This window comes from Nanorana parkeri, unplaced genomic scaffold, assembly GCF_000935625.1.
Source record: "Nanorana parkeri isolate BGI_ZX_2015 unplaced genomic scaffold, ASM93562v1 scaffold347, whole genome shotgun sequence".
Taxonomy (NCBI): Eukaryota; Metazoa; Chordata; class Amphibia; order Anura; family Dicroglossidae; genus Nanorana; species Nanorana parkeri.
Genome location: NW_017306615.1, coordinates 371,393 through 383,242, shown reverse-complemented (window position 1 = coordinate 383,242; position 11,850 = coordinate 371,393). Strand labels below are relative to the sequence as shown.

Below are 11,850 nucleotides of genomic sequence, written 5' to 3'. Positions count from 1 at the left end.
TCACCTGCAAAGACAAGTCAGCATTTTGCAGCTCCCATATATCTGCCCTTTGCAGGCTTTGGCAAGGCTCCAGAGGTTAAAGTGCAGCAGACAGGAAGCACAGGCTAAATGCCAGGGGGGCAATTTGCAGTCAAGAATATTGAAAGGAAGCAACCCCTTACATTTAATATGGGTTGCAGGGTGCAGCACAGACAGTTCTTATTTCAGAAATTTGGCACAGGAAGGGGACCAGTGCTAGCTGGAGATCAAGCAGCATCAGCCAATCATGCTCAGGATTCCAATTAATGGACGGTTGCTATGGGTTACCACCATTCCGCCTTCAGCTCCAAGCACACAGAGGGTCGATCCATTACAGGCGGCATGGGGAGGATAATTAGTCCACCAGAGCCCAGATAGAAAGGGGGGCGCCGGGTCACCCGGAAGTTCTCCTGGAGTGTGTGTGCCCACAGACAGCGGACCATCAACCCGCCGGCTTCGACTCACTCACCTCAGCCCTCTCCGCTCTGCATCCCCCGGTCACAAGACGGAAAAGGCGCCCAGAGAGAGAGAAACGTCACCTAGCCGAGCGGTCACGTGGTCCAGGGAAGCCTCAGCGCTTCCTCCGTGGTCACGTGACTCCTCCCAGGCAAGACGAAAGCGACGACGACAATAACAACAAGCGCTGACAGCGGGCTCACGTGACCGAGTCGGCCAATCTGCACCCCGGGAGGCCTCGAGCACGCGCTTCCCCTTCTCCACTCTTCCTGAGACAGCTGGGCGGAGCTAGAGCTTGCTCTCCTCGCTTTTACCTATCGGCGGAAAGCTGTCGCGAGGACGGTGGGGTTGATTGGCTGTATTCGGTCACGTGCTGGTCCTCGGCACTGAGTGGTGGGGGGCGACAGTACGGGTACGCGCACGGAAGGCGGGTGGGGGGTGTTTCCTGTTCCCGGCATCCTTCGCGCGGGCAGTCTCTCTCTTCCTATCCCCCGCCTCCTCCCCGCTCTGCCTGTGTCGGTAAGATGGCGGCAGTGAGTCTACGACAAGGAGACCTGGTGTGGTGAGTGATGAGGGGGAGCGTCATGGGAGGAATTCTACCCTAAACCTGGCCTATAAGAGGGTCATTGAGGGGGTTGTATTGTCAGGTCTATTATCATCAGTGGGTCATGTGCTGGGCTTAGGGGAGGAGCAACCTAGGTATGGCAGAGGTCTTATACTTGTTTATTGGGGATCAGGTGAGGGCTGCGTGTGGATGGATCTGGTATTGGGGATCCGGTGAGGGCTGTGTGTGGTGGGATCTGGTATTGGGGATCCGGTGAGGGCTGTGTGTGGTGGGATCTGCTATTGGTGATTGTGTGTGTGATCTGGCATTGGGGATCAGGTGAGGGATCGGGGATTGGGGGAGAATTGTGTCTGCTTGGTTGGAGGGATCTTGCATTGGGGATCGGGGGAGAATTGTCTGCTGGGTTGGAGGAATCTGGAGAATATTGTTTCTGCCTGGTTCGAAGGTTAAGTAATGGGAATCAAGAAAGGTTTTTGTCTGGTGGGTTGGAGGGATCGTGCATTGGGGATCAGGGGAGGATTGTGTCTGGCTGGTTCGGAGGTTAGGTAATGGGATGGTGGGTAGGAGGGAGGATCTGATCTGGTATTGGGGTTGAGGTGTGATTTGTGTCTGGTGGCATTGAGGATTCTTCTATTGGGGATCAGGAGAGGATTGTCGGGTGGATTGGGGATCAAGGGAGAATTGTGTCAGATGGGCTGGAGGGATTGGGGATCGGGGAGATCAGTGTGTGGTGGGTTGAAGGGATCTGGAGAGTATTACTTCTGATGGGTTCATAGCCAGGTCATGCGGAATAAGAAAGATTTGTATCTGGCGGGTTGGAAGGATGATCTGGTATTGGGGTTCAGAAGTGGTTTGTGTCTGTTGGGTTGAAGGGATCCGATAATGGAAATCAGGGGAGGATTGTGTTTGGGGGGGGGGGTCATTTCTGGTGGTGACAGGGTTACAAGGTAAGATAGAGTTGGGGATCTGGTATCGGGAATCTAGAGAGGTTTGTGTCTGGTGGCTTCAAGGAATCTGGTCCTGGAGATCTTGTGAGGAAGGGATGAGCCAGGTTTTGGACTGAACCCCAAATTAAGTTCTCAGTACCGTCCCAATCGGCTGTGGTCGGGCCATTCTGACCACCAGTGTAAGGTGGCTCTTCTCCCACTGACCACCAGTCTACGAGGGCCCCTCTTCCATTGATCACCAACGAAGGGTGGTCCTTCTCCCAGTGACCACCAGTGTAAAAGGGTCCCTCTCCCATTGATCACCAATGTAAGGTAATCCTTGTCACACTGACTAGTTTTGAGTAAGTTGGTGAAATTCCTCTTTGAAGCAGGGTGATTTTTAATTTAAGGGGGGTAAAGGTCATCTATAATCCCTGATACTTAAATTCTAAATGGTTTTCATTCTGCTCACATCCCAAATTTGATTTTCGTGTGTTTCTTTTTAGGGGGAAACTGGGTCGGTATCCTCCATGGCCTGGAAAGGTGAGTGAATGTGAACTGGGCTGGGATTTTTGTTTCTGCATTAATTCCTAAAACTATTTAAAGACAATTTTTTGGGGGATGGGATAAAGTAAGAACCAATCAATTTTTGTTTGCGGTCTTTGTGCTGTTTTGAGGCCTTGTTCACACCGAATGTGCTGCGTTCCAGAGCAGTAGTCCGTTCTTACCCTCCTTTCTGTCCCCTCAAACAAATCCCTTTATGCCCCTTGTTTCTTCTGCCCTCTGGTTTGTGTCACCAGGCGTCCCTTTTTTTTTGTCCATAAGTAGGAATGGAATGACTTCTGGTCGCGTTTCTTCAGATATGTAGTTTGCTGAAGGAGAGCAGTGTAGTTCCTAAAGGAGAATTATGAGGCGAGTGATTTTCACTCATCCTCATAGTTCGAGCCGCTGTGTGACAATGAAACTGTCACACGTCGGCTCAATAGATGGGGAAGTGAACGAACACATACTGTCGCTCGCTCACTTCTCGATCCTGTCCCTGCAGGGATCGGTGACTGTCACTCACGGCTCCCTGCAGGGATTCTCCTGCTCCGATCCTCCAGCGCTGACTGGCAGAACAGACGGGGGAGGGGGCGGGTACAGCTGGCTCTGTCTCTAGATAGGCAGAGCTAGCTGTCACTCACGCAGCTGGGCAGATCTCGACAGTAATGTTGGGATCCGTCCCGGCTGCGGGGGTCTCAGTATACCGCGAGCTGTAGCTTTGGGACACGGGAGGACGCTAGTTTATCTCCTCCTGTGACTCTTAGGAGAACTATGGGTGAAAAGCACTGACCCCATAGTTGTCCTTTAAAAGTGTTACCACTCCTTCTGTGGGCAGGTATGATTTCCCATCACGCGGTCACGACCCGCCGACAGACATATTTAATCACCATTCCTATGTGGGCAATTACAGCTTATAAATTAACTTGCTGCCCATCGCATCAGTGAATTCCCATGGTGTGGGAAATGTGCACCACCTGCCTTGATCACTTCCCCTGGCATAAACTTTCAAGAAGTAGCTGATGACGTCCCACAAAACGTGAATTACTCTAAAAGTCACTCCGTTATTTGTAGAAATATAAAAGTGTTTTTATTGTGTCCATTCTAGCCGTGATTGGCAAGGCTTCATTCTCGGTCCCCCGACTTCTGCAATTCTCCAGCACAGAACAGATCCTGGAAATGATGGCACGTGCATTGTCATCTCGGCACCCCAATGGAGAGCACGTTTATTGCAATGTACAAACCTTCATAGCGGTCCGTGGGATGGCGGCTCGGCTAATGCGAATGTGAGAATTCCAATAGATAACGCCTGTTTTTTGTCTGTTTTTCAGATTGTCAACCCACCCAAAGATTTAAAGAAGCCACGCGGCAAAAAAAGCTTGTTTGTCAAGTTTTTCGGAACTGAAGATCAGTAAGTACATTGGCTGGAATGGGCTTGAAAAAAATTAAAATGGGGCAGCACACCGGATTCCACTGGGATAGTTTATTGAAGCTTGTACCACATCACTGGTGTCCCGCCTAAGGTCCGCTGCCTCTGGGAACCTTGGGTGAGACACCAGTGTGTACAAGCTTCAACAAGCTTCAATCAACTATCCCAGTGGAAGCCGGTGTGCTGCCGGCTTTTCTTCTGTTTCTATGAGCTCATATTGGAGCAAAGACATGCTCCCAGTGGCAAGCACCCAGCTCATTCCTTTCTTGAGCCGTGGAGGAGCCGTGCTTTTTTTGTGTGTTCTCCTTGAACAACAAATGTGTTTTTTGAGTTTTATGGTATTTTAGTTTTTGTAGTTCTTATTGCCTATGACAATAACTATATGAAAGTGTGGAAACCCTAACTGAATTACAATTAGTTTCCTAGAGCACTGGGTGTCATAACAACCCCCTTTTTTTGCTTAGATACTTGTTTTTTTACCTTTTTTTTTTTTCCATCCTGGTTAATGGGATGGGCTGGCCTGCAGTTTTTTTTGTTTGTGTGTCATCCTCCTGTAGGCTGAAGTACTGTATAATCTAGACATTAAAGTGACACTAAACTCAGGAGTGAAATCTTAAAAATACATTCAAGGACCTTAACTATTAACAACAATGTATCTTATTTGTGTATCACTCGGCTGTAGATCCTCCAATCATCTCTGAATTGGTGCTGACACTGTCCTTCCTTCTGGAGGGGGGCTACTTTTGTTCCCCATGGTCCCTGTGTGTGTTGTAAAGTAGTCACCGCTCCAAGCTCACCCCCGGGATGGACTATAATCTCAATGCAAATAAGTGAACTAGACGTGAGATTGTAATCCTTCCCGGGAGTCAGCTTGTCGGCACCAATTCAGAGATGATTTGAGGATCTACAGCTGAGTGATGCACAAATAAGATACATTGTTATTGGTTAATGTAATTAAATGCATTTTTAAGATTTAACTCCAACGTTTAGTGTCACTTCGTGTGTACCTCCCCAAAATCCCGTCTCCCCAATGGACAAGAAATGCAATATGCTAGAAAATTTGACTACTGCAGGAAGAGTCAACTCCCAAGCACACCACTCTCCTCCTTTTTGTGTGTCATAGCCCTCTCCTTTTCTGGGAGTGTCTTAATTGCTTTCCCAGCTCCCCCTTCCCTCACTTCCCTACATAACCTTTCATGCTGGGAAAGGGAGTGGGTAAAGGGGAATACTATAGAGAGTCACTTGAGTGACAGCTGGGGCTGCTGAGATCACATCCAAGATGGCAGTACCCAGCAGCAGGCTCTGGGATTTTGAAGGTCTACACAAGGAAAGCTTTTCCAGGTTGAATTCACAAATCTTTAATTATACATTTATTCTTAAGGGATGATTTTGGATAAAATGGTCTGGTGACTGGGTCCCTTTTAATTGTAGAGTGATGACAGGCTCTCTTTAAAGTCATATCATATAATGTGTGTCATGGGTACCTTGTTGGTTGTCTTGATTACTAAAAGGCTGTATTCTCTGTCTTTCAGTGCTTGGATCAAGGTGGAGCAGCTGAAGCCCTACCACCCCCATAAGGAGGAGATGATAAAAGCCAACAAGGGTAAACGTTTCCAGCAGGCCGTGGATGCCGTGGAAGAGTTCCTAAAGAAGAAACTTGCCAAGGAACAGGTACGGAGAGATACAAAGTGGCATTGCATGCAACTTTATAGTGTTAAGGTTGTACACGTTGCTTTTGCTGATAGTTGTGGTGTATGGTGTGTTATGGTGGCTTTTTGTGGTGCGTCCTATAAGTGAGCTATATTAGGTTATATTTTTTATTTCCAAATGACCGGTTCCCTTTTAATTGTATTTGTGTCAATTTTTTTTCTGGGTCCCACGCTTGCAGTACTATTCCCAGCTAAACTTTTAATTCTTTCAGAACTCAAGCGATGAAAAAAACAAAACTGGTGGCAAGAAAGCAGAGGGCAAAACAAAGAAGACTACTGGTGAAAAGAAGAGGAAGTCCTCAGATTCCTCCCCCAAGTCCCCCAAAAAGCCCCGCGACCAGAGCCCACGCAAAAGAGGAAGGCCGCCCAAGGACGAAAAGGTGCCGAGATCATTCAGCTGTATATTTACATTGCAGTTATAGAGTGATTTCTGTATATGCAAGATACTAAATCCAACATGTCCATTGTAAATGTTAAAGCCTCGTTCACACTAGAAACGGCCGGCACGTACAGCTCCGCGCCATCCTGTCAGCATACGAATACGGACACCTGCACGTACGTGTAATCCCAGAGAGAAGGACCGGGGCTACATACTAATCCCATGCAGCACCTGTCCTTCCCGGGAGCTGCCCGATATGGCTGTGCATGCAGCACGGAGCTGTACGTGCCGGCTGTTTCTCGTGTGAATGAGACCTAAAGCATTAAAAGGAGGGGGCGTTACCTTTTGCTTTCCACGCTGCATCAGTATATGGTTTCCCTAAACCCCGGTTCAGATTGTGTTCTGGGAACATGTGCTTTACCAAAATACATGACGTGATGGTGGCATGTGGTGTCACGAATTTTGAGTGGCACCCCAACCATCTTTGCAGAGGTGCCCTGCAATGCACTAACTGCTTTAAAAGGTGCAGGTCCGATATCTGGGCCATTTGAGACGCATTACCTCATTTTGGCCTGCCTAACAGTGCATATTAACCCACCGCAACACACTCCATCTGTTGGGTGTGGACCTAGCCTAACTGTATGTGCCAGTCATACAGGGAAATTGAACTGAGTTGGAACACAGCCTGCTATCTGGATATAGTTTTCATCCTCTTGCCAAATCCCTGGTGGGTACCAGTATGTTTATTATCTGGATGGCTCTGCGAGTGTGCTGAAATGCATGCCAATGTGTTTCCTGGTTGCCCCTTTGATGTTTTTGGGTTGGTTGCCCAGCATCATGTGACCAGACATCTACCGCCTCTCACTGAACTATAGTAAAAACCTCAAACAAATGTAGTATAGTCAAAGCGCTATGAACGGATCTTGGTACTTGAGTGTTGTATATGTGAGATTACTAGGGGTGCTGCCCCACTTCAGTCAGGGGAGACTGTAAAACTGGAATATAAAAAGAACAGAGGGGCGCCCAACCTAGTGCAGATTATTTTTATTTAAAAGACACAAAAGTAAAATTGCAATGGTACTCACAATAGTGGGTCAAAAAACAGCTCGTATGGATGATTTCACAGAAACAGCAGCTGCAGGGCTGTAATCGGTTTGTATGCCACTACAGTATGACGTCGTTGACGCGTTTCCGGGGTCACGTCGTTCTGAGGAAGGGGGCGTGACCCCGGAAACGTGTCAACGACGTCACACTGTAGTGGCATACAAACCGATTACAGCCCTGCAGCTGCTGTTTCTGTGAAATCATCCATACGAGCTGTTTTTTGACCCACTATTGTGAGTACCATTGCAATTTTACTTTTGTGTCTTTTAAATAAAAATAATCTGCACTAGGTTGGGCGCCCCTCTGTTCTTCTTTTTATTGTAAAAAACTGTTGACTCTCACAGTAGATGACATCACATTCAGAATATTGGAATTATTGCATGCTTCGGGGGAAATGGGTATTCAACCCATCCAGCCTATGGAATATACACGGCTGCCGAAAAAAAGTTATACTCAGACGAACTGATGTGCCGGCTCCCTGCTTCTCCAGTCTCCTCCTATGACGCAGCATGGGATTGTTCCTCAGCATCCTCACGTCTATACACAGTGTATAGAAAATGATGGTTTATGGGACCTTAGACCGCTGCAGAGGAGGGGGTAGAGAGGCTGGAAGGACCAGTCTAAGAACAGGAAGGCTCCATGGTTCAGATGAGTATACCTTTATTTTAGGAAAATGAGCACCTAACCCTGGTGGTAGCCTCACTGCAAGGTTTAATACATTTTTGGCTGGAGTTCTTCTTTAAATCATCAGCCTTTCTTCAGAATTCATCCATAGTACAGACAGTTTCCCTGGTCACCAGTGATAGTCGCACTTCCTCTAGTAGTGGGATCTAATGCCTACAGTTACACCGCGTTGTCTAACGTTCGTCTTCCTGCCTGTATAGGACACCACGTCTCCCCAGCCGAGCTCCCTGAAGAAGCTGGCCATGAAAACGGTGTCTCGCTTCAGCTGGCCCCCACCCTCCAGTGAGGTAAGGCTAAACTCCGCGGCTCTCATGCCCGGCTCTCTAGTTTCCTGGCGTCCACAGTGATAGCTCTGGGCGGAGCCGGTCACAGGGATTTTTCTTCTCCTGGAGAGCACGAAACAAGTAAGAGCGAGCGCACTTGTGCATCGGCTCTGGAACACTGTCGTCATGGCAACCATCTGCACCATTGATGCAGACAGTTTGTCAGATATTTTAAGACTCTTCACTAGAGAAATGAAAGTAGGCTGTAGTCAAAATGTAGCTACTCGAGGCCCACATGGTTAACCCATTAACAACTAGATTTTTTTTTTTTCTTGCCCTGATCAGATCCTGGTGACCAGATCATTTGGGATCAGAGGCATGTTACCAGGTCCTTCAGCGTTAAGGGTAGGTTCACACCATTTTCCGGACAAGACCTGGTCCGGAAAGTGGTATGAACTTGCCCACAGTTCCAGTGCATTCCAGACCAGACAAAATGAGACATGCATTATTTGTCTGGTCTGGAACGGACTGCGCTGGTGTGAACAGAGGCCAGAAATAGCATAGGGATACATTAGGATGCATTTTGGGTCCGAAAACAGTCTGGTCTGGAGATTATCTGGATGTGGTGTGAATGGGCTCTAAAGGAACACTGCAGGTTTTTCTTTTTTAAGCCTCATTGATCATTTTTCTTTTACTGCAAGCCTACAAGATGGGCTCTGTCTGGTTTGAAATGTTCAGTAGTCTTCTATGTATATAAATAAAATATATAGCTGCTGTACCCTGCTTGTCCATCCTTTGCTTAGGGGGGGTGCATTCATGCATGCTAGGATTACAGTTCATCCCCAAACCCAGTCCATCAATTATTTCCATTTCAAAATTCTTGCAATGAATAACAAATTCTCCTGAGCACTGCCACGTGACCTAAAGGCGAAGCAGAGATCACGTAGACTCTGGCTACCAGGAGCATTGGGGGATGTTTCATATCACTGGAGACTGCTACAAAGGCGATTTAATCCTGCACCCGATTCCAAGTTCCTATACTTTGAAATGTGTAAGGGATCGTGTGGTTTGTATGCTGCTTTGCAAAAGGATATCACCAGCACACCATTTAAGTGAAATCAACAAAAGTCCATTTATTGATGGTGTACTGTCATTCCAGTACAAGCGCTTTCATCATTCTGAACCTGATAACGGGGACCCTGTGCGACCCCCGAAAGCGCTTGTTTTGGAATGACAGTAATCCATCAATAAATGGACTTGTGTTGATTTTAGGCCTGCCGCTAACGATTATTTTCATAATCGATTAGCTACCCGATTATTTTTTCAACTAATCGATTGATCGATCTCTCTCTCTCGATGAGAATAGTTGCCAACTATTCTCATCGATTTAGTCGATTTAGTTGTTGCAGCTCTAGTTGATTTCACTTAAATGGTGTGCTGGTGACATCCTTTTGCAAACGTGTATATCTTTACGGCGCCCACCAGGATTTCAAGGAACATCCTATACCGGTAAGGAGAGCAGCAAGACACCTATATATGTTTGTATGCTGCTGTCTGTGGATTAGAACCGCAGGGGGCCTTATACAAACCCTTGCAGCTGAAACACGTAAGCAGAACATTTGATATTGTTTTGATATTCATTGCAAGAATTTTTAAATGGAAATAGTTGACGGTTTAAACACCTGGCCACAGGTTCACTTTAAATAAACCAGGATTATGGTGGAATAGCATTTTATATGCTGATATGAGCTTTTCTAACGTGGTGATTAACCTTGACCCTCCTGCATCTCAAAGCTCAACTTGGGCACCTGTTGAAAGGTATCCACAGTGTGACGTGTCAAGGAGGGGGGGGGCTTAGAGCTGAAGCAAAATGTATGCATTTAATACTCCATTTTTAGTGGGAGGGGCCAGCAGGCTCCTGTAAATGTCACAGAACCTTGGATCTGTTTCAAGAGTGTTGTATGAAAGGACACATCCCCACCATCCCTTTAAGCATTCCTGCTCCTCCATGCTGGGCACTGCAGACTTTAGCTATGCAGTCTGTTTATTAGTTGCCCGAGCATGCAGGTTTAAATTGATGCCGGGGATGTGTTTCATGTCACGCTTGCAAACTAAATGATTGATGTCAGAGAACGCAAATAGCTGTGAGGGGCAGGAATCAACAGTACTGATCAGGAGGAGAGGGGATTGATGATGATTGAAGTCATTCGGACAAGAAATGATGGCAAGCTTAGGATTGCCGCTACAACTTTAAAGGATTTTATTGTGGAGATGCCAGTTTGCAGGGAATTGAGAGTAATCAGTTTTAATACAAGGAGGACTTGCTTCAAGTGTGGAAAAAAAGAAGGTAAGGCTGGAGTTCAGCTTTAAACCCCGACTTAGAGAGAGAGGTCACGATTTGCATACTGTAATCTCAGGAAGTTCTGGGATGGTACAGTACATGCAGGCACCTTGTGGGGCCAACCATTCTCCAATTCTGGACGATTTTCATATTTTTAAAGGGTAATTCCACTTTCCCAGGTTAATTTGAAATTACCCACTTCAATCTGGTTCCCTCTCCCTTCCCCTATGACTTTAAAACAGGCCCCCTTCCTCCCATACTTTCGGCAAACGCTCCTTCCCCTCCGCCGGTATTGGTGCACTGTCCGTACCGTGTAGTGCAGCCCTTCACCATGAATTATGAATATTGCTCGCAAATGGGAAGCATTCATTGGTCAGGTGATCGTGCGGCCCAATGATGATCGCTTCTGATCATAGCGCAGGGCTGCACTACACGGCAGTACAGGGTACAGAGAGTACACCTGCACTGGTGGAGGGGAAAGCGTGTTTGCCGAACAGTAAGTATAGTGGGGCGGGGCAGATTGGAGGGGGTAATTCCATTTCCCCAAATTCACTGGGAAAGTGGTGTTACCCTTTAACCAGTTGCCGTCCGCCCGTAGTAGAAAAAGGGACGGACAGCACTGTCGCATTGGCGGGTTGCCGTCGCCAGTGTAAACTATAATCTGGTTCATATTTAGAGCTCGGGCAATTAGTGGTTTTACTCTTTGGGTTGACTTGTGTGATGCTAACCCTGCTGTTACCCATAATCCTCTGCTTCAGCTGAGCTGAATGGTTCATTGTGTTCAATTTTCAGTTCCTTGGTTATTGTTGGAAGTAAAGGAAAACGGGTTTGGGGGCCCTTGGTACTTCCCATCATATAGTTTGTTTTATAAATGTTCTGCGGCATTTGAGCATTCAAGTGTGTCTGGGTTTTTTTTTAGCTCTTGCTGTGGTTGATGTAACTTTTGTAATGTGATATTTTAAAGGCATAGTCCACATCTTAGTCCATGTTTTATTCTACACTAGTATTTGGGGTATAACATGAAACGTGACATAAAACACATTTCCCAAAACCCAAATTGCACTTCCCGCTTACTTGCATCAGAGGTTGCACCCTATGTTTTTTTATTTTATGACTCAGCCGCACCATCCTGGTTGGGGATTGTTTCATCGCACGCCTGACTGTAAATATTAGGGATGCACCGATACTAGTATTGGTATCGGTGGCAATACCAAGTATTTTGGGCGAGCACACGTACTTGCCCAAATGATCCCGATACTGCAACTTTCGCCATCAGGAAGCCAGGTGGCGAGTCTTAACACGCTGCCCGGCTTCCTGATTGGCAGGGAAGCCGGCTCCATGTTCCCTCATCACCAGGACTTCTCGGTCAATCAGGAAGCCGCCTACCCCCCCCCCCCCCGCCTTTCGTTGGGCGGGGGACACAGCCCCCCGACCCC

At 47.2% G+C, this 11,850-nt stretch overlaps 1 protein-coding gene across 3 annotated transcripts in view; it reads left to right on the top strand.

Annotated features, from left to right (window-relative positions):
• Positions 1 to 889: 889 nt before the first annotated feature.
• Positions 890 to 11,850, top strand: part of GLYR1 (glyoxylate reductase 1 homolog) — a 29,091-nt gene continuing 18,130 nt past the window's right edge. The window contains exons 1-7 of one of the 3 annotated variants that reach the window (XM_018558602.1): positions 890 to 1,036; positions 2,472 to 2,508; positions 3,837 to 3,916; positions 5,467 to 5,605; positions 5,856 to 6,023; positions 8,011 to 8,097; positions 11,695 to 11,698. In XM_018558602.1, the coding sequence (XP_018414104.1) occupies positions 999 to 1,036; positions 2,472 to 2,508; positions 3,837 to 3,916; positions 5,467 to 5,605; positions 5,856 to 6,023; positions 8,011 to 8,097; positions 11,695 to 11,698 (553 nt within the window). In that variant the 5' untranslated portion in view covers positions 890 to 998. Of the gene's footprint in view, positions 1,037 to 2,471; positions 2,509 to 3,836; positions 3,917 to 5,466; positions 5,648 to 5,855; positions 6,024 to 8,010; positions 8,098 to 11,694; positions 11,699 to 11,850 lie in introns of all 3 variants that reach the window. The other 2 variants (XM_018558600.1, XM_018558601.1) reach the window with 2 other exon arrangements.